This window comes from Ceratotherium simum, chromosome 15, assembly GCF_057802395.1.
Source record: "Ceratotherium simum simum isolate JZ-2026a chromosome 15, ASM5780239v1, whole genome shotgun sequence".
Lineage (NCBI taxonomy): Eukaryota > Metazoa > Chordata > Mammalia > Perissodactyla > Rhinocerotidae > Ceratotherium > Ceratotherium simum.
Genome location: NC_141914.1, coordinates 29,351,857 through 29,373,247, shown reverse-complemented (window position 1 = coordinate 29,373,247; position 21,391 = coordinate 29,351,857). Strand labels below are relative to the sequence as shown.

The window sequence follows — 21,391 nt, the reverse complement described above, 5'->3', positions numbered from 1 at the left end:
CCCTGCCACAAGCTGTAGACGGCTGCCCACCCACAGGTTCACAGGGGCACAGACACCAGGCCTCAGCCCCATGCAGCCGAGCGAGCGGCCAGGAAGCTCAGTTAACCCCCTCCCCACTGAGATGGTCCCTGGGGGCTCCCTCGTGTCTCCCCAGCACCAGAGGCCTCTCTCCTCATCAGCTCCTTCTCAGAAGTCAGGACCATCCATATACCTAAGTCTTCAACAAATATCTGTTCAAAGCCTATTATGGACCAAATACTGTACCCGAAATAATGAGGAGGACGAGAATAGCTGCGGCCACTCATTGGAGCCCTTACGCAGCTTTACATCCATTCTCTCAATTCCTCACGACAACTACCTATGGTCAGTATTGTTTCCATTTTACAGATAAGGAAATGAAGGCTCAGAGAGGTTAAGTAATATGCTCATGGTCACACAGCCCTCCTGCACAGCTAAACCCAGAGGTAAGGTTGCAGGGGCAAACGGAGGTGCTCTCCCTACTGAGCATTTTGCTCCCAGAGGGGCCCATGACTGTGTGGAGCCTACAGGGTGTGCTCTCCATCTCCTGTGCTCTCCCTAACTTCAGAGCTGGCGTGACAAATATCATCAGAGAATGGATTCCCAGAGTGCTTTGGTTCTCAGGGAAGGTCTGGTTGGTGGAGCAGAAGGCAGGATATGGGGATTCCACACACCAAGACTGGCGGGCGGGGGGGTCAGAATTTCATCAGGCCAGTTCCAACCACGGAGGAGGCTGTGTGTAAGGGCGAGAGGACAGGAGGAGTCAACCAGCGTGCTCCCCGCCCAGAGGCACTGGTTCCAGTCGTGGCCTCAGCCCTAGAGCCAAAATCCTATGGCTGAAGAAACCTATAGAGATCACCTGGGAAAACAGAGAGTGGAGGCAACTTGCACAAGGTCACTAGGACATAATAGCTCACACCCCAGGGCACCACAAAGCTAGCTGCGGCCCTTCCCACACCAGCGAGACGGGAGCCTCAGCTTTGTCTCACGCTTTCCAGACTGCGACTAAGGAAAAGCACACTCCTTTTTAGGGTCATAGCACATCCAGTTCTTTCCCTAAAATACTTAGGTCAGCCCCTCCTGCCTGTTCTTCACTTGCCACTGTCTTTCCCAAGGATGTCTTTTCCCAACCACCCAAGGATGCTCTCTGCACAAGTCCCACCACTACACACAATCCCAGGACCCCATCGGCCTTGGAAACCAAACCACAGGGATCCATCCCAAACCATCTGTGCAACCGAATCCCAGGGGCATGCCGGGCACTGAGGACACAAAGGTGAACTGCCGAGACCCTTGTCCTGTAAAGCCCACGTTGGATAGGACAACCAGTCAGGATGCTGGGGACAGCTCACCTTGGCTCTTGGCAGGGAAGCCTCTCTGATGCCCAAGACAGGCATCCTGCCAGCCCCAGGAGCTCAGGGTAAGAAAGGGAGGCCACAGAGGCAGCCCTTCCCAAATTCTCTCAAAATACCGAAACCTCCAGAGCCCGTGCTTCATGTGAGGCGCCACAAGGTCTTCATGTGGACATAACCTTCTCTAGAGCAAAGGGCACTCCCGGTGGGATTCACATTATTCAGGCATTCTAAATCCTCCTGCAGGAGGTCAAGTAGGAAAAGAAACCATCGCCGTTTGAAAGTTCAAGTTGGGGACAAACGGAACCTTAGTGGGGTCCTTGCAGGGCGGTTCAGAGAAGGGGCATGGGCTTTGGAGAGAGAGTATCTGGGTTTGCCCCATGGCTCCACCCCTTTCTGGCCTCTCTGCAGGGGATGGTGACTTGGGACCCGCATCAGAGAGTCGCGGCCCCATTCCTGGCCCTGCGACCTGGCCCCAAGCAATGCAGTGCAGTCCAAGAGAAAGGGAGTAGGAGCTGACCTCCATGTGCCCCCTCACAGCTCTCATAGCCCTGCCATGCCTGCAGGCTGTGGCGGGCATCGATAACCACAATCTGTGTATGGTGACAACTGGGCAGAGTCCAGGACGGATGCGGGCAGACCACTCTGACCCTCAGGCTCATTCTAACCATGCCACCAGGGGCTGGCCCAGGGTTTAGTTCATAGCCTCAGGCCCCCCAGAGCCTCACCCTGGGGCTGTGGTGATGGCACAACCATGTGAGCACCAAGCTCATGCTCAGAACAGGAAAGAGGCACCTACAGAGCTGGCTGGGCTAGCCTGCTCCTCCAGCCCAGGGCTAGCCTGGAGGCAGCCACCCCATCCGCCTCCGCCTCCTGTGCTGAGCAGGCCTTCAACAACTCCGTGATGCCCCAAGATGCAGACAGACCGTTCTTGACCTTTTAAGCCTCTCCTCACCCAAGGGCTGCCGGCGCCTGTGCACAGGGGCAGCTGCATCAGAGGGCGTTTGTATAAACAGAGCACACCTGAGCAAATGCCGGGCCTCCAGCCCACCCAAACATCCAGCTTGTCCCCGGCCGGCCCAGTGTCCCCACGCAGCTGGCTGCACTGCGTGCACTGAAGCCTCACAGCTCGACACTCCACTGTGTTTTCGCTTTTTTCTTTGTTTTAAAGAAGGAAAAAAAGAGAAGAAGAAAATCTATGAAACAATCTGTCCTCCTGACAGGCCAGCTCAGATCACAATCGTGCGAGGCTGGATCAAGGAGCAACATGACCGGGGGGTTATCAGGACTGTCTGGTTCAGAAAATAAACAACTCCTCAAAGGGCCTGGAATCTCAGCGGCACCCCCACGCCTCAGTGGCTGGAACGGAGGCTCCTTCCCCGTCTCTAAGCACACCAGGGGGTTAAGCAGAGATCACAGACCTGCAGGGGAGAGTCTACACAATTCCAGTCAAAAAGCATAGCGGCTAGGACAGGGGCTGAGGAGTCAGGCTCCAATCTCAGGACTGCCCCTTCCTAGAGGTGGGGCTACGGCCAGTTACTTAACTCTCTGAGTGTGGTCATCTGTAAGACTGAGAATGAGATTTTTTTTTTTTTTTTTTGGTGAGGAAGATTAGCCCTGAGCTAACATCTGTTGCAATCCTCCTCTTTTTGCTGAGGAAGATTGGCCCTGGGCTAACATCCGTGCCCATTTTCCTCCACTCTATATGTGGGACGCCTGCCACAGCATGGCTTGATAAGCAGTGCACATGTCTGTGCCCGGGATCTGAACCCATGAACCCCGGGCTGCCAAAGCGGAGCGCGTGAACTTAACCACTACACGACCAGGCCGGCCCCAAGAATGACATCTTTTTTAGGGCTCTTATGAGGCTTAAATAAGCAAATATATGCAAAGTGCCAGGGGAGAGCCCGGCACATTCATTAATTTAAGAACTATTTATTGAAAACCTACTGTGTGCTTGACAATGTTCTAGGCCCCGGGAGACAGCACTAAATAAGACAACTATGATTCCTGCCCTCATGGAGCTTGGTGTGGGGGGGATGCAGGCTAGCCAACAGGCTATTACAGTTCCGTGTGATAAGAGATGGGGTGGCACAACAATGAGGGGCTATGAGACCCCAACAGAAAGGCTCCTCCACCCATCTTGGGAGTTCAGGGAAGGCTCCCTGGTGAAACTAGCATCTAAGCCCAGACTTGAAGTGCAGAGTAGGCAGGTGAAGAGTAGAGGTGGGCAGCAAGAGAGCACCTGGCACAGTGGGAGATGAGATGGGCATTGGGCAGGGGCCAGACCAGGGAGGCTCCTGCGAGGAAGGTCAGGGAGACTGACCTGGGCGCTGAGGATAACAAAGGGTCTAAAGCAAGGCAGCCTGTGTATGACGAAGGTCACGGGCTGGGGTGGGGTGGCTTAGAGGAGGCAGGGCTGGAAGCAGCAAGACAGGTGGGAGGCTGCTGCAGTGACCCGGGGCAGGGGGTGGTGTCGAGGATGGAGAGAAGCAGAGGGTTCAGGAAATATTCAGCAGATGCGTGACTGGATCTGAAGACTGACGGATAAGAAGATGAGGAGGATAAAGAGCTCCACGTCCAGGCTTCTGTCTTGAGCACCCCAGGTACAGCGTAAATGCCAACAGCTATTTTAACCATTATCACTAACTTGCACAGCGACACTGGCCAGGTCACTCCCCTGACTGGGCCTTGTTCTCCCACCTGTACAACAAGGAGACCGGCCTCCCTGGCCTTCCCAGCTCAGAAGTGCCGTGGCTCTGCAGTTCCTAACGTCGTGTCGCCCATAATCGCCTCGGCAGCAGCACTGTACTCACTCCACCTGCATTTGTGCATTTCTCCAAACACAGGCCCAGGCTGGGAAGATGGGAAAGGGACAGCTGAGAGGCGCTGGCCTGTGTGGCCCATTTACACACCACCTTCTTTCCAGATGACTTGGAGCAAAGCTGCCTTTCCCTTGCTCCTCTGGACTTCAGCCCCCGTCACCCTCACCAGGGCGGGTGAGCTCTCCCTCTGCCTCCCTGCCCCATCGAGCCCATTTCCTAGGGAGACATTTTCCCCCTTCAAACTGGAAGTGTACTCCTTAGCCCCTCCTTGGATCTGTTCTGCTCAAGTCTCTTCTCCAGGCCTTCCAGACGGTTCGCCAGAATCTCTGCCGTGCCTGGGGTGCTCCCTATAAAGGCAGAAGAGAATCAGAACTACCCTCCCCATCTCTCCCCACCCAGCACTCTATTCAGTTGTCCATACAGGCACGTCTGGCGCTGGAAGATCACTGCAGAAGAGGAATCCAGCCACTGCACGTAGGGCCCACGACTTCTCAGCTCTCCCAGGGATGGAATACAAAGGATGCTGGGGCCTGGGGTTAACCAGAACAGCCAACTGACATATGAGCGAACATGAAGAGTGGAATTTTTAAGAACTAGATCAAAGTTGGCATTAAAATTAGATGCTAATCCAAGCCACCACCTGAGGGAAGCAATCAGAATCCTCTGGGGGCCAGCCCAGTGGCGTAGCAGTTAAGTTCGCATGCTCCGCTTTGGCGGCCTGGGGTTCACTGGTTTGGATCCTGGGTGCAGACCTACTCACTGCTCATCAAGCCACACTGAGGCAGCATCCCATATAGAAGAGCTACAACTCTACAACTATGATACACAACCATGTACTGGGGCCTTGGGGAGAAAAAAGAAAAAGAAGAAGATTGGCAACAGATGTTAGCACAGGGCCAATCTTAGTCAAAAAAAAAAAAAAGAACCCTTTGAAAACAAAAGCAGTTCTGCTGGACACCATTGCTGGAGCCGTTCTTCTTCTAGAATTCTATGGCTATTCAGGGGGTGGCCTTTCCTCCTGGCCACCCTCTCTCTGTCTTTCTCCCCATGGCAGTTCAGGCTGCTGGACTGCTAAGTGTCCTGACCCGAACCACATTAGGACTAATTAGGAACTTCTCTTCACCCACCCACACCCCAGGGAGGCACTCATCCTGCAAATCCAACCACCAAGGGGAGGGCTGAGCTGTTGTGCCCTGGGGCAGCAGCCCCTCCTTTGCCCTGTGTGGAACCAGCAGGGTATCTTGGTGGGGAGGACACAAGTTTCCAACTAGGTCTCAGCCTGAGGAAAAGCAAGAAGAAACCTCGGGTGTGGACACACCTTGGGAAGGAGGCAAAGGAGGAAAGAAATGAACCCACCCAGCAAGGCTGGGTCCAGGCTCCATGGAGGCCACGTTACCACCCCTGCCCGTCAGTACTTAAACCTGCATCCACGCCCCTAGGCTGGCTGGTATCCTCCACACTCCCCTCCCATCGGGCCTCCTCCTTCATGTCCTCGGAGTTGCTGGCACCTTGCCCAAGGCTGACAGACACCTGCCCACATGCACGCAGGCCCAGAGTGGCCCAGCCAGGCCTTCGCCACTCATTCTGTCCAGACACAAATGTGCCAGGGTTGCTGACAGGGCATGCGACTCGCTGACTCATCCTCCACACCTTGATCAGAGCTGGACTCTTCGCGGGATCTCAGGGAAACCTTTACCAAACTACGCCCTTCAAGCTCCATGCCCCTCCTCCTCAGAAGGGCGTCCCAGGTGCAAATGTCTCACTGAGCGAGCTCTGGGATGACTGTGCCTCCCAGCAGCCCCGTCTCTGGGTGTCTGGGGACCCGAGGCCTGTGCAGGTGTCCATTCTTCTGTCTTCATGCCATCTGCTCGTCCACACAGGCAGAACAACAAGGTGCATCATCTGAGGCCCCTCTCTGCACAGACTGGGAAGGTACTTGCGCTGCCATTCTGAGTAGAAAGAGCTGCTTCTCCTCTGTAGCTCAGCGCACGTCTACCTCTAGGAATGTTTTCTCAGCTAACCCTGCTCTTCCTCCACTTCCCCTCTCAGGCTTCTCTTACATAAGAGCCGTGCAGTGAACAGCAGTGCTTCTCAAACTTCACTGTGCACACAAAATCTGTGTCCCAAGGTCTGGTTAAAATGCAGATTGGGATTCAGGTGAGAGGGGCAGGACTCTGCGTTTCTGACAAGCTCCCAGGTGATGCTGATGCTGCGGTCCACAGGCCACACTTTGGGTAGCAAGAAGGTAGAGGAAAGAGCGAGGACATTGAGTCGGTCAAACTGTGTCCTGGCTCCAGCTCCACAGAACCAGCCATCGCCCCTCAGAAGACCACTGAGAGGATTACAAGAGGAGATGCAGTGCCTGGCAGTCCCTGCAGCAGCCGGTGCCCACAAATGCCATTTCTCCTCCTTTTGCTTCAATTTCCCCCTGCAACAGTCGGGAACGTGATACCTCAGAAGAGAGGTATTGCCAGAGAATTAAGTGAAATAACATATGAACACCGTGGTACACGGCAGGTGACGGATGATGCGAGTTCGCCTTCCCTTCCTTCTGCTGTCTGGTTCTGGGTCTAGCACACAACCTGTGTCCCAGATGATCAGGGATGGGGAGGAGGGTCTGAAGGCCTCTTAGACCAAGGGTCTCCACATCTCGGTCTGAGTGCTTGTGTGTGTGGTGCTGGGGAAAGGGAGTGTTCAGGTCATGCTGACAGGCGATTGCTCAAGTGACTTTGTTACTTGGGAGCTTATGCATGAGCAAGGAGGCCTGCTCACACATGGGGGGAGCCATGACAGAGCAAGGGCCTGCAGGCAGCTGCCCTCCTGCCTCCTGATCTGCTGGTTGGGACAGCCTTCACTGGAGGGGACTGTGCGTCTCCACTTAGTGAGTCTGACTCGCACTGAAGGTCAGCAGCTCAACAGAAGAGAGCCAGGCGCTTTTAGAAGCTGCATTACCCTGGTGGCCTAGTGGCTGCTCTGCTTCAGGGGCCCCATCGCAGAACCACCATCTGTCAGTCACCACGCTGTGGCAAGGGCTCATATAGAAGAACTAGAAGGACTTACAACTAGAATATACAACTATGTACTGGGCCTTTGGGGAAGGAAAAAAAAAAAAAGAGGAAGATTGGCAACAGATGTTAGCTCAGGGCGAATCTTTCCCAGCAAAAAAAGAAGCCGTGTTAACCAGTCTGGCTGGGAAAGGATCATTTACCAAAACCCCTCCTTCCCTGTCCCTTTTCCTGGCCTATAGGTACTCAAGCAGCTTCACAGAGGGTCTTGCTTATTTCCACAGAAAGGCTAGGGGTTCAGGGAACCCAGCTCAATATGTGATATGTAGCCATGTTGTTTCTAGGGTCTAAAGCAAAGGCAAGAGGCGAAATTATGCTGATGGCCAATCTCTCTTCAGCAGGCATTTACTGATAGCCAGTCGGCATCCTAGCCTCCCCCGCCCCCTATACATACAAAAGCAAACCCCTTGGATCTTAATCAGAAAATTATGCTGTTTCAACATACTTGTAGGGAGTACCGCTGAGCCTGAAACCACCTAGGGGAGACTGGGGGATCCCTCTAACATAGTCCCAGCCTGCGTCCAGCACGGAGGGACACATGTGGCCAGGGAGGGAGCACCGTCAGTGACGGTGGTGCAAACACGGAGCCTAGGAGGCTCTGAGAGGGAGAAACGACACGTGATCCCCAGAAACCACACTCTGTCCCCAGAGTACATCCCCCAACACACGTACACACATGTGCACAAGCACATGCACACACATGCACACATATACACACATACATTTCCCCTGCCTTCAGGAAACTGAGGTTCAACTTTCCAGCTGCTTCTGAGTCCTCTTTTCTTTAGAAAGAGGCACAAATTTGCAAGGCGGCCATTCCGTCTCCAGCCCCAGCCCTTCTCCATGTCCTGGTAAGATTTCACACAGCTATTTAACCAGCAGGGTTGAGGTTTCTTTTAACTGGCAATTAAAATTAGAGCACAGAGACAAGTTTTGTAAAGCTTGGTTTTCACAGAGGATAACTTTTCTTCTGTGGGTTCAAAAAAATGAGAATCTTTGATTGAAACTGTAGGCATCCACATAAACAGTAAAGTCCACTCAGTCTTCCAAATTGAGATGGAATGTGAAGGTCTATTGCTTGAGGTTAGAAAGAATTCCAATTCGCATGATTTGTTTCCAAATTTAAAAAGAAAAAAAGGTGAAAATGCTGAAAATGCTCTGAACTCAGATGACACCCAAGTGCAGGCTGCACCAATTTTTACTTCACTAGACTCCTAAGAAGATTTCCCTCGGCATCCGTCTTCTGGGGCTTCCTATTTCTCTGTTCTCGTTGTCAAAAGAACAGGAAATGCAGGCAGGTTAGTTTTGATCTGTCCTCGGAGTGGTCCAGTCCCCTCTATCAGAACAGTGGCAACTTCAAGTTGGAGACAGTCCCTGAAACTGGTCTCAGGGCTGAGCTGGTTTTGACATAAAAATGCATATGCACACACATACATACACTCACACACACACACACACACAAACACACACACACACACAGATACATTCACACTCATACAAACACTCACATACAAATACACACATACATACACACACACAATACATACATACATACAGGTAGCTGACATTTACTAAGTGCTTATTACATGCCAGCCACTTTTAAAACAATTTATATCATTATGCTATTTCATCCTCACAGCTTTGTGACATAGGTTACAACAAAGGCAAAATAATGGCAAACACTTATAAAGCAGCACATGGCAGCAGATGGAAGCACTGTTCTAAGTGCTTTACACACTTGAACTCATATACTCTTCACAAGCTTGTGAGGTAGGCACTATTATTATCCCATTTTGTAGAGGAGGAAACTGAGGCTTACGGAGGTTAAGGAATTTAGCCAAAGCCACTTAGCTAAGTGGTAAGTAAGTGGTAAAGCCCCAGTTGGAACATAGGCAGCCTGGCCCCGAGCCCTCTCTTACAACACCATCCTGCACCACCCCTCAGTGCACGGGGAGCATCCTGTGGACACTTCCCTGAGACAAACACATCCCTGAGCATCTACCCTGTGATGTGGTCCTGCCGCCGCCTCCGGCTGCTCCTGATTCAGCAGGGGAGTGGGGTGGAGACAGACCCTTGCACAAATAATCTCATACAGAGCAGTCAGGCTGGGCAGAAAGAGCACTTCAAACCAGACAGAGAAAGATCGGGCTAGTCGAGGGGAATCAAGAAAGGCCCATGGAGAGTACAGCCTCAGTGAAGCATGAGAAGGAAGGACCAGCAGAGCCCCAGAGGCCCAGCGTGGGGGTGGCGGGTGGAAGAACAGTGTGCTCCAGGGCCTAGAGGCAGCCAGGATGGCAGAGGAGACAAATATTGTATGAGTCCACTTACATGAACTATCTAGAATAGAGACACAAAGTAGCCCAGAGGGTACCAGGGGCTGAGGAAGGGGGAATGGGGAGTTATTGCTTAATGGGTACAGAGTTTCTGTTCGGGGTGATGGAAATATTTTGGAAATAGATTGTGGTGATGGTTGCACAACATTGTGAGTGGAACTGATGCCAATGACTGTACACTTAAAAATAGATAAAATGGCAAATTTTAGGTTATATATTTTTTACTACAGTAAAAAAAAAAAAAAGTGGCAGAGGAGAAGGCCACCGGGCCCAGACACTGGCAAGGACCCCAGGGAATCTCTCACTGCACCGGCCCTGCTCTGAGCCAGAGGTGAGCCATGTCTCCCCTTCAGGATCTGCGAGTTGGTGCCCTCATGCCACACGATGGAATCAGATGGACTGAAACCCTGGCTCTCTGCCTGTAATCCCAAGGCCACTTGCTCCTGCGACCCCTCCCTGGCCTTGCTGCCCTCAGGCTGGGGGTCTCCAAGCCACCTTAGGGCCTTCAGTCCCCACGGGCTGTGGCTTTCCCCTTCTCACTGCTTCAAGCACAGACGGCTCTGCAATCACAATTTATCTGTTTTCCAAAGCTGTGGATGCCAAAGGAAAAACCGTGGAGCAGCGCACTGTATAATTAACATGGAATGTTCTGACGGAGCCAAGGACATGGGACAGAGGTCAGGCTCTCAAACAACAACCTCTTTCTTGAAGAGGGACTGTTTTTTCCTCTCCTTCTCCCTTCCCGAGAGATTAAAATAATAAAACTCGCAGAGAGAAAGAAATGAACCTGTTCAGCTTCACGCATATGAAGGAGACCCCGGCACAGGTGCATGGACTCACATTTGGGGTAACAGCTGGACAGACTCTCCTCTTCCCCCATCACCACCCAGGCCACACAATCACAGGGAGACACATTTAGCATACACCATCGAAGCGCTCATCAACTCCGCGAGGCCACGTGGGGCCTGCCCTGGCAGTCTGGATGCAGTCGAGTTGCCAAAAGGGAGGTCCACCATTTATATAAACGGGTGCACAACCCCTTTCCTTGTGCAGTTTAGCAAAGACAGAACCACTTGAGAAGAATTCAGTGCAGTAACTATGTTTGAAATCTTGTTCAGTGTAAGTTCGCAGAAAAATTTATCTGTTTTTTAAGTGCAGCTTTGGTAGCATCTGAGATCTGTTTCTTGCTAAGCACAAGTGGGAGAGAGAAGAGAAAACGTCTTCCTGTCTATACTTAAAAAGGGAAAACAGACTAAATAAAGTACTATAAGAAAGAAGAAAAGTTTGGGGGAATCTGGAATGTCCAATTCCTACACAGCGACTTCCAAAATCTTGCATTTGGAATGAACCCCCTACAGCCCTGTTCCCACTGCTTCATACAACAGGCTGTCACTCCTTGCAGTGAGTGGTCCAGCCATGTCTGCCCTTCCCCTCCCCCACCAGCCTGTGGACCTCCAATGGACAGGTGGACAGGCCCTGTTTCCTGTTCATCTCTGAATCTCCTGCCTACAACTAGTGTGGGGTCTTGTCTCAGAAACTGTGGACTATATGGGACGGAAGTGAGTTATAGCTCGGCATTTTGACTGCCAAGATAACAAGACAGTATGATTGAGCCAGGACTGGGTCAGGGTTCGACTGTTCTCCTGGAAGGCAGTTATCTCGAGTCTTCTATCCTGACAGCAGGGTGAAGCCCTGCTGCTCACTGCCTATAGAGTTAACTCAACTCCTTAGCACAACACATCAGCCCTCTCATGATCTGGCCCCTGCCCCTGTCCAACCACAGCCTTCTCTACTCCCCAGCCCCTCCCCTTGTGTGCCACCCAGACCAAAGTAGCTGAATCCCTGCACGTGCCACCTGCCCAGCCCTCTGTGCTGCTGCTCCTCTTGGCTGCAGTGTCCTTCTCCCCCTCGTCCACCAGACTTCTCTTCAGTAAAACCCAGCTCCCTCCTCCATCCTCCAGGCCCTGGACACTTCTGTGGTTGTGGTGTTTATAATCACCCTGTGTGCCTCTCTGTCTTATGAACCTGTGAGTTCCTGGAGGACAGGGACTGAGTCTTTTTATATCTGAATCCCTCTGCCTAGCCCAGGCACAAAGGAGGGACTCAGTCCATACTTACTGAAGTCAATTCTTCTAGACAGGCTTACTCTCACCGACAAATAGCAAGGATAAAACCTGCCTTTTCCAAGATAGCTAGGCTCCACATCGCGGCCAAACAGGCGAGGCCGCTGCCAGCGTCTGTGAAGGGCTCTGGGGGCAAGTGCAGCCACACTCAACCTCAGTGGGTTATCCACAAAGCACCTCCAAGCACATGACAGTGAGGCTGCAACCAATAAATACCATGTTATCTACAGAGCCTGCCGGGCCACTTGCCAGGGCTGTGCCACCCTTTTAGAGCCTGGACATGCACCACCAGACTGAACACAATCTACTTAATTAATTTACAGCACAGAATAAACACTGTACTCACTGCCGCCTTCACCAAAGCCGCTCTCATCACACTGGGAAAAAACACACGGCATCGCCCCGGCAGGTTAGTATTTATACTCTCAGGGCATCGCCATAGCGAAACTGGTAAAAACACCCCCTTTTTGCAAAATGACTCCCTTCCCTCTTATTAATTTTTCTAGAAATGTATACAACTTCCATCTGCTTCAAGTAAATATTTTCAAACATTAATTAGTCCCAGTGATATTCCTTTTGTACACTATACATTTCAGTGAGATTTGGATAAGATGTGGTGGTTATACATGTATCTCTAATTAACTTCTTTTCTGAATGAAAATGAGAACAGCTGGCCCTTTATTAAGATGAAATATATGAAATTGCGACGTGTCAGAAAATATGTCTGGCAGGTCTGATTCCACATTTTTCCAACACTGAGGTTGGAATGAACGTTTTCTGACTTTGCCTACTTTTTATATATCTAAGGAATGAGAAAGGCATGGCTACACTCACAGCCAGTACCTGATGAGAAGAATGGGGGCTACGCCAGTGGCCGGCAGTGCTGAGGGCAGAAGACGGAAGGTGTGGCTGGGCATCCTATGTGGAAATGGCGATTTGCTCAGGATAAGAGCCTGGGAAGCAGGGCCCCGAGGCTGGGCCTAGTTTCTCAATTTCGGCCATCCGGTGATTTGCTTGCCAAGGAAAAGAGGACAGCAGACATGTAACCCCACCCAGCAGCCTGTCTTCATCATTTCTGGAATTGTTAGGGGCTGCGTGGGCCTAAGTCATACATGCTCAGGGCCCAGAAAGAATCAATCCCGGTAAGGCCAGAGAGGAGTTAAATCTAAAAAGGAAAATGTTCTTTGCCTTTTTCAAGGTTATTGATATTCACCATCTCTGTGCCTTTGCCTAGACTCAGATAAATGAGGGAAGAGGTGATGCTCTGTGAGATCTTTGGAATCCATCGAGGGGAAGTTGCTAGGCAAGAGAAATGTGATTCAGGCCTTGGACAATAAAAAAAAAAATTAGAGAAACAACATAATCCTGTCAAGCGACCAATACAAATGGCATCCTTTGACCTCACAGAATAAAAGAGAGCCCCTGTGATATCTCAGAAGAAAACAGGAGCGCGAGTCATGCTCCTGATTGCTGAGCAGGGCCAGCACAGGCCGACAGTACCTAATGTTCCTGCCAAGCCATGTGCTCACGCACAGCCTCCCAACAAGGATACAGAAGTATGATGCTCTAACAGTTCATCACTTCAAGCCTGTTGTTTGGAATTCTGAACATATTTTCCTATAAGGAACTATCTCCTCGTCACAAAGAGAAATTTTTTCTTTTTTTTTTTTTACTGTATCTGTATGAGATGATGGATGTTAACTAACCCTATTGTGGTAATCATTTCACAATATATGTAAATCAAACCATCATGCTGTACATCTTAAACTCACACAGTGATGTATGTCACTTATTTCTCAGTAAAACTGGAAAAAAACACAAGATAGATAAAAAACTATCTTCCAATGGCATCTGAGCTCCTTTTTATCTATTAAACACAGATGGACCTGGAATTTAGGGTGGACCAATGGTGAAAGGAAAAGAGTAGCTCATGCCCATGAAAGTTCCTGGTCACCAGAGGCATTCTGGGACAGCATTTCCATTACGATGGCCATGAGGGATCCATGTGTGTGCGTGTGTGTGTGTTGTGCCGGACAGCAGGTCCATGAGAGAAAAACAGGGCTGTAGAGACAGACACAGAAGTATAGGGAAGTGACTGAAAGACAAAGAGAAGTAATAAGCATCGGCGATGATTCTGAGTCCCTGTAACTCTTCAGTCGAAGCCCTTCTCTCTAAAATGATTCACTTCCCAGGTGGAAACAAAGGTGAGTGGTTCCCTGTGGGCGGGGGAGGGGCAGTGGGGACCACAGTACACTCCTGCCCCTCACTGGAAAAGGATGTTTGTGACTCAGCTGTTCAAGTTATGGCTGAAGAACATTATGCACAACCACACGTCCACCGAGCAGAGATCAAAACCTCAAGTGCCCAGAGGGCCGACCAATGACGTGAATGAGTGAAGCTGGCCAGGGGAGACCCAGGTCATGGAGACCCGAAGAGCACGGGCCAGCGAAACAATGGGCTGCTACTGCTCAGCTCAGGCCACAGGCCATGCAGAGAAGGCAGCCCTGGTGTTGTCCCAACTTCTGAGTTTTATTATTATTTTTTGTGTGTAAGGAAGACCAGCCCTGAGCTAACATCCGATGCCAATCCTCCTCTTTTTTGCTGAGGAAGACTGGCCCTGGGCTAACATCCGTGCCCATCTTCCTCTACTTTATATGGGACGCCGCCACAGCACGGCCTAACAAGCGGTGTGTCGGTGTGCGCCCGGGATCCGAACCGGCGAACCCCGGGCCGCTGCAGCAGAGTGTGCGCGCTTAACCACTTGCGCCATCGGGCCGGCCCCCAACTTCTGAGATTTAAAGGAAAGCTATTAAACATCCTGACTTTAAATGTTGGCAACTAACACACACTAACAAAAAAATGCTGCAGGAAAAAATCTCCACCCTTCCCCCTGGTCCGTGGGATACCAGTTTACTGCCCCTTCCCCAGCGTCTATAGTCAGAAGAAACTGTTTCTTTGGTTCCCAGATCTAGCTACAGGCCATACACTTTGGGTGCATATCCAAAATGCAGATTTGGAGGCCCAACTCTAGATCAACCGAATCAGAATCCCCCTGGGAGAAGCCCCAGCAACCTGAATTTTGAGATGCTTCCTGGGTGATGGTTATGTGGCCACAATGATGTCTGGGAACCACAAGCTAGTTCGTATTACTTTCCTTGTATTCATAAGTATAACCAGACATTCCCTTTCGTCTCATACCTCTGGTTCACAATGATAAAATGATATAAGAATGATAAAAGGATAATACCACAAAAAATACTGACCAGGGCTTCTAAAATGGCCCCCTGGGGAAAGGACAGATGCCAGCATGGAGGGGACCTGGGACACAGCTGATGCCAAGTGTGTAAAACCATGTCTTATCTAAAAGGTCGATGAAACTTTAATACTCTACAATATATCCATGTATGTTTTAACATATCAATTTTCCCCTCACTAAATCTCTGAGTAAAGCGACTTTTCAGGAAGCTGCAGTACATTTATCCTGTGATTTGGAGTACAAAGTGTACAAGCACAAGTGTCCCCAGGATATTTACCAAAGTTTGAGAAGCAAAGACATACCTAGATACCGTATTATCTCATTTGATCTAAGCCCAATGGCACAATGTCACACAAAGTCCACAGTAGGGAGGCTCACATGCAAAATTATTTAGCAGACTTATATTTAAATTTCTGCTCTAAAAAAAAGGCATGTGTGTTAAAATGTGTTAGATGTGGGAGAAAATGATGACGTAATAACAAGAAATCATCCTTTAACAACACATAGCTTTAAAAGGTTAATGGCTCAAGAGTGGTTTATTTACATTTTTCATAAAAAGAAGCAAAGCAAATGAAACACTTAAATTGCTCTAAAGGCCTGCTCATCTGGGCAGCAAGGGCCACCTTTGGAGGATTTGCTCACTGTGCTGCTTTGTGATGTGAGCGGCTCAGATCCTCCGGAAACCGTAGTCCATCCCTGGAAGCTCTGGGCAAGTGTATGCCTCCGTGTCCACACACAGGCCACAGATCAATGACCTGGAGACCTGTTTCAACCATCAGCGAGGTCCAGGGATCAGAGAGGTATCTATACCCCAGGCATCCGACCACTGTCGGTGAGGCTGTGAATGAACCAAGGTATTCCTTTACCTTTTCCTTTCTTTGTGACATCGCCAACAGTCACCAGCATACAAAGTTATACCTCCTGTTTTCCCACCTTCTCTTACTCTAACATGAGTGCTTCTCTGCAAGCTTAAAGCCTTACCTTTTCCTGGAGTATTTACATTTTAGTAAGTATGAGAATTTCTGATTAATTTCAGGCAGCATTTCATTGATGTGCAGCATTTAACTATTGATTTGAACTCCAAGGTGATGATTCCTATTGAAAAGGAATGCTTTAAAGATTTTATTTATTTATTTTTTTCCCCCCAAAGCCACAGTAGATAGTTGTATGTCATAGCTGCACATCCTTCTAGTTGCTGTATGTGGGACGTGGCCTCAGCATGGCCGGAGAAGCGGTGCGCCAGTGCACGCCCGGGATCCGAACCCCAGGCCGCCAGCAGCAGAGCGCGTGCACTCAACCTCCAAGCCACGGGGCCAGCCCTGAAAAGGAATGCTTTAAATTAAACGTGGGCTCTTTATGTCAAACTGCCCAATTTGCTATCATTAATAAAGTGATAATCAAACAATCTATAAAATTATTTCATATTGTCACTCCGAGAAAAATAATAAAATCTCTTTGTGGAAGCCAAATATACCTTCATTCCGTTATTCACTAATGTTCGTGATGGAGAGATGCTCTTGTTTACTCTGCACCCCCACCCCACCCCCAGGAAGGTTCAGGTCCCAGCTTGACTCCAAACACACCCTCTCTCTATTATGCAAAGTGAAATAAGTCAGAGGGTGAAGGTCAAATACCATATGATCTCCCTCATTAAGTAGTAGATAATAACAACAACAAACAAACACACAGAGACAGAGATTGGATTGGTGGTTATCAGAGGGGAAGGGGGGAGGGAAGAGGGTGAAAGGGATAATTCGGCACATGTGTGTGGTGATGGGTTGTAATTAGTATTTGGGTGGTGAACATGATGTAATCTATGCAGAAATAGAAGTATAATGATGTATACCTGAAATTTATACAATGTTATAAACCAACGTTACTGCAATAAACAAAAAATAAAAAAAAAAAAAACACACACACACACCCTCTCTCAAGGGATTAGCCACTTCCTCTCTCAGAGCCTCAAAAGGGTGTCTAAATCTCATGGGGCTGGAACGTTCCAGAGTTCAGTGATTCTAAGCCACTGTGGGGGAGGAGCCCAGAGAAGGCTCTCCCACCTACGTGCAGCCCTGGACGTGACCCAGGTGAGACCCCTGCTGGCAAGGTGGGAAACTGCACTCAAGCACGAGGCGAGGAGGGTCAGTCTGCATAGGAAGGGTCTGGGGGTGCTCTCAGCCCAGAAGCGCTGAGGGTGGCCACCCAATGGAGTCAACAGGCACAAGTCCTCTTTCTACCTTTCTTTCACCACTGCCTTTCCGTTGCCACCTCCACCTCAGGATACAGCACAGTCTCCCTCAGTAACCCACAGGCTGGAAGGCCCCCATCTGCATAGGGGAGGCAGAACCCACCGTCTCACTTAACTCTCCTAGGCCTCAGCTGAATTCTCCAAACCATCCCCTACGGGGAGGAGAGGAGACACTTCGAGCCCTGGATATCTCGCCAGGGATCCCACAGCCGACAGATAAACTGCTTCCCACGGTAATAAAATCAGAGGCTCCTCAGAGTCTTTTTCTGTTGCTAACAGGATTAGAAAATAAAATAAATCCCAAACACACCGAGCCCCCCCTCCCTTTGCCTTGTGCAGAGAGCATTTGTTTTGTTTTGCCTGGGATGACCTTCCATTTACAGCTTCACTCCAACAAGGCTAAAAGCTGCCTCCAAAGTCCTTTCAAAAAGAAGAAAGAGGGCCACAAAGTGCCAGGGGGCAAAATTAACAACAGCCACCCTACACTCCCCACCATGAACCCCTGCCCAGTGCCCCCCACTTCAAGTGGATCATCAAGCCCTGTCAGCGTGTTCACCCTCACGGCTCAGGAGGCAGGCACGGTGGGGACGGCCACCTCCCATCTTAAATGAGGAAAATGGAAACGCAGGCCTGGAGACATCACACGCCAGCCCCAGCTTCCTGCACAGCAGGAACCCGGTGCAGGGCAGGGTCCCTGCCCACAACAAACGACAATCCTATCTGGGTGACACAACGCTAACACCATCCACCCCTCACACAGTCGAACACGTCCCACTCGAGGTAAGGTGAACAGGAGGTAAGGTGAACACATCCCTCCCCAGCTGGTTGGGTTTCAGCAGCCCTCCTCACTCCTCTCCCGCGTGGGAGTCAGCACCCTACCAGGTGACCTGCCGGGGGCGCCCTGGAGGGCGCCAGGGCTCCAAGGCCCAGTCCTGGGCAGGGCCGACCACATTATAGTGCTCTTTCATCCATTCTTGTTTTTCTTTATGAAATATAACTGCATATTAAAACCAACCAGGCATAAACATTAATTAGCAATGCAAACCGCTACATTTACAAAAACATGCAATCTGAGCAAGATATAAAGAAATCCGAAGAACTAGGTATAATTGGAAACTTTCTCAAGAACCTTCCACTGTTATCAGACTGCTGAATCGAACTCTTGTTTTACCCATTTGAGACTCCATAAAATATTTCTCCTTTTTAAAAAATAAATTCCTTGTTTGTAAAAAAAAAATGTTCAAAGTAAAAAGCTGGAAAACTCTACAAACCATAAGGAAAGAACAACACTTACATATAACTTAATCATTCTCTCTCTCTCTCTCTCTCTCTCACATATACACACACACACACACACACACACACACACACACACGAAGCTAGAACTCAGGGTATTTCAGCATAGGAAAGCAAATCCAAGGATTGTCCTCTCCAACAGGATCCTGTTAAAATCATTTCCCACAAAGTGCTTATTAGTAATAATAATTAAGGCAGCTATCATCTTGTGAGTCAAGCACTATGCTCAGAGCTTTACCTGTATTTTCTTCAGTTCTCACAACAATCCCAAAGGTATTATTATTTCCAATATATCAATAAGGCAGTGAAGTCTCAGTGAAGTAACTAGAAAATTGCAGAGTTGGGATTTTAAATCACCCCAGTCCATCTGCCCCCAAAATTCATGCTCTCTGCATTACACCAGAGAGCTTTTCTCTTCATTTTGCACGGTTTTAAAAAGGATGGCACACGTGTGGTACTTCCACAGGGGAGGCCAACACCCTGGCAGCCACCTTCATTACAAGAAGTTCCTGTCCACCTAACCACCCCAAGGAGCATCCTGCGAGAAGTGATAACAAACAGGCCTTACAGTTCTCGAGGCTAGAAGTCCGAGATCAAGGTGTCAGCAGGGTTGGTTCCCCCCGAGGGCTGTGAGCGAGAATCTGCTCTATGCCTCTTCCCCAGCATCTGGTGGTTTGCTGGTAACCTTCGGCGTTCTTTAGCTTGTAGAAGCAAAGCCTGATCTCTGCCTTCACTTCACGTGGTGGTCTCCCTGTGTGTGTGTCTGTGTCCAAATCTCCCCTTTTTATAAGGACACCAGTCACACTGGATGAGGGCCCACTCGAACAATCTCACCTTAACTAATTACATCTGTAATGACCCTGTTTCCAAATAAGGTCCCATTCTGAGGTACTGGTGGTTAGGACCTCAGCATATGAATTTTGGGGGAGACACAATTTAACCCATGACAGTGAGTGAATGGCAGAGAGAAATGGTGAGGGGGAGATGATAGAAGGGAGGGAGTGAGGGAGAGAGGGATGGGGAGAGGGTGACAGGAGAGGGGCTGGGCTGACTTGTGGGTGGGCTGTGTGTACTCCATCTGGCTAGGACAGTTCTCCAGGGCCAGGTGTTGGATGGCGCCCACGGTTTCTTATGAAGAGGCTGCACTGTCATTGTGAACATCTGTAAGCAGTAGGTAAGGGACTTGCTAATTGTCACCAAGTTTGAACACCATTATGCCATCTCTGGCCCACCCACCACCATTGGTAGTAATTCTTGAATCATATCTTTTCCCACAGAATTCTGCTGCTTTCAAGCTGGTGAGGCTGACAGAAGGGCTTCTAATACATTCTGTCCTCAGAGAACCTTGGGGCTATATTACCTGTTACAACAGAACATAATTTTCAAAAATATAAACGCAACTTAAAGATTTAACACTTTAAAAACATGTAAATTTAAGACATCAGTTGCTTGACCCAGTGGTGGAAGCTTGCTTCAAATAGCACGTGCATGTTATACATGCAAAGTGTACAGTAAGATGGGCTGTAAATGCCTTAGGAACTCCTTTCTTCTACAGTTGACTTGGCATTACTGTCGCTGCATAAATGTGCAAATGACGTGGGTGCTAATAACAGTCAGTAAATTGGTATCCCACATCAGCTGAAGTGAGAAAAAGATGGTTATAATTATTCTTAAAAGCAACAAGACCATTTCTAGCCAAGAAGAGAATCCTCAGACTAGAAAACTGAAACAAGGTTTGCTGACACCTCAACTACGTCTCAGCAAAAGGCTACAGGAATCCAAGCCGAGTTCTGTGAACTATTACAGCTAAACACTGGGCAACTGATAAACATGGGTTTGGTGGATGCTTGGAGGTTTTCCAGGCCCCAGGAGATCTGCCCACCTGATCCACTCTTACTCCTGACACCCATACTGCTAACCTCGGAGGCCACATGGGGCAGGGCCGCCACGCCCACCCCATCAGAACCACCCACACTCATCTCCAGCCCCAGGCCGTGGAGGAGCCACTTGCAGTGGCCGAGAGAACACGGCTGTGGAGTCTGATCTGCATTTCCACTGCAGTCACTCCACTAACTGGCTGTGTCATCTTGGCCACATGCGTGTCCTCTTTGAGCTTCAGCTTCCTGTAAGATGGGCACATTAATACACACCTAGAGGCTACTGTGGAGATTAAACAGCATTTCGTACGAGTAGCCCTCACACAGAGCCTGGACATAGCCAGTCCTCAATCATTCTGACTTGGCCACAGCGTGGGATTTAAACAGAGGTGGAGATCCAGTGGGAGCTCAGAAAACCCCGACTTCTGGCACTGTCTTCTGACAAGCAAGTAAAAAGGTTTTGAAAGTTTATTTGGGGAGGGGCGTGTATTAATGGATATTAATACTTATTAAGTGCCAGCACTGTTCTAAGAACTTGATATACTTTGTTGGCGTTAGTGCCATCGAGTCAGTTCCGACTCCTAGCCACCCTGTGTCCAGCAGAGCAGAGCCCTGCCCGGTCTTTTTGTGCCATCCTCTCACCTTCCGGCGCTCTATCAGACAATGCTCCACCGCTATTCATAGGGTTTTCATGGCCAATTTTTCGGAAGTGTGTGGCCAGGTCCTTCTTCCTAGTCTGTCTAGTCTGGAAGCTCCGCTGAAACCTGTCCACCGTGGGGACCCTGCTGGTATTTGAAACAGCAGTGGCATAGCTTTCAGCATCACAGCAACATGCAGCAGCAGCCACAGCATGACAGTCAAGAGATGGGTGGTGTGATTCCCTGACCAGGAAACGAACCCAGGCCGCAGTGGTGAGCGCGCTGTATCTTAACCACTAGACCACCAGCGCTGGCTTCATATAACTTTAAAATAGTTGAATTCTCACAATAGCCCTGTGAGGT

The 21,391-nt window shown here is 49.7% G+C and overlaps 1 protein-coding gene across 2 annotated transcripts in view; it reads right to left on the bottom strand.

Moving 5' to 3' along the window:
• The window catches only part of XXYLT1 (xyloside xylosyltransferase 1), a 177,137-nt gene that overhangs the window by 12,603 nt on the left and 143,143 nt on the right, over nucleotides 1–21,391 (bottom strand). The window contains exon 4 of one of the 2 annotated variants that reach the window (XM_087439832.1): nucleotides 15,562–16,291. The exons of the other annotated variant lie outside the window; for it this stretch is intronic. Within the exon in view, the coding sequence (XP_087295958.1) occupies nucleotides 16,099–16,291 (193 nt within the window). The 3' untranslated portion in view covers nucleotides 15,562–16,098. Of the gene's footprint in view, nucleotides 1–15,561; nucleotides 16,292–21,391 lie in introns of those variants that run through there. 2 annotated transcript variants of the gene reach the window in all.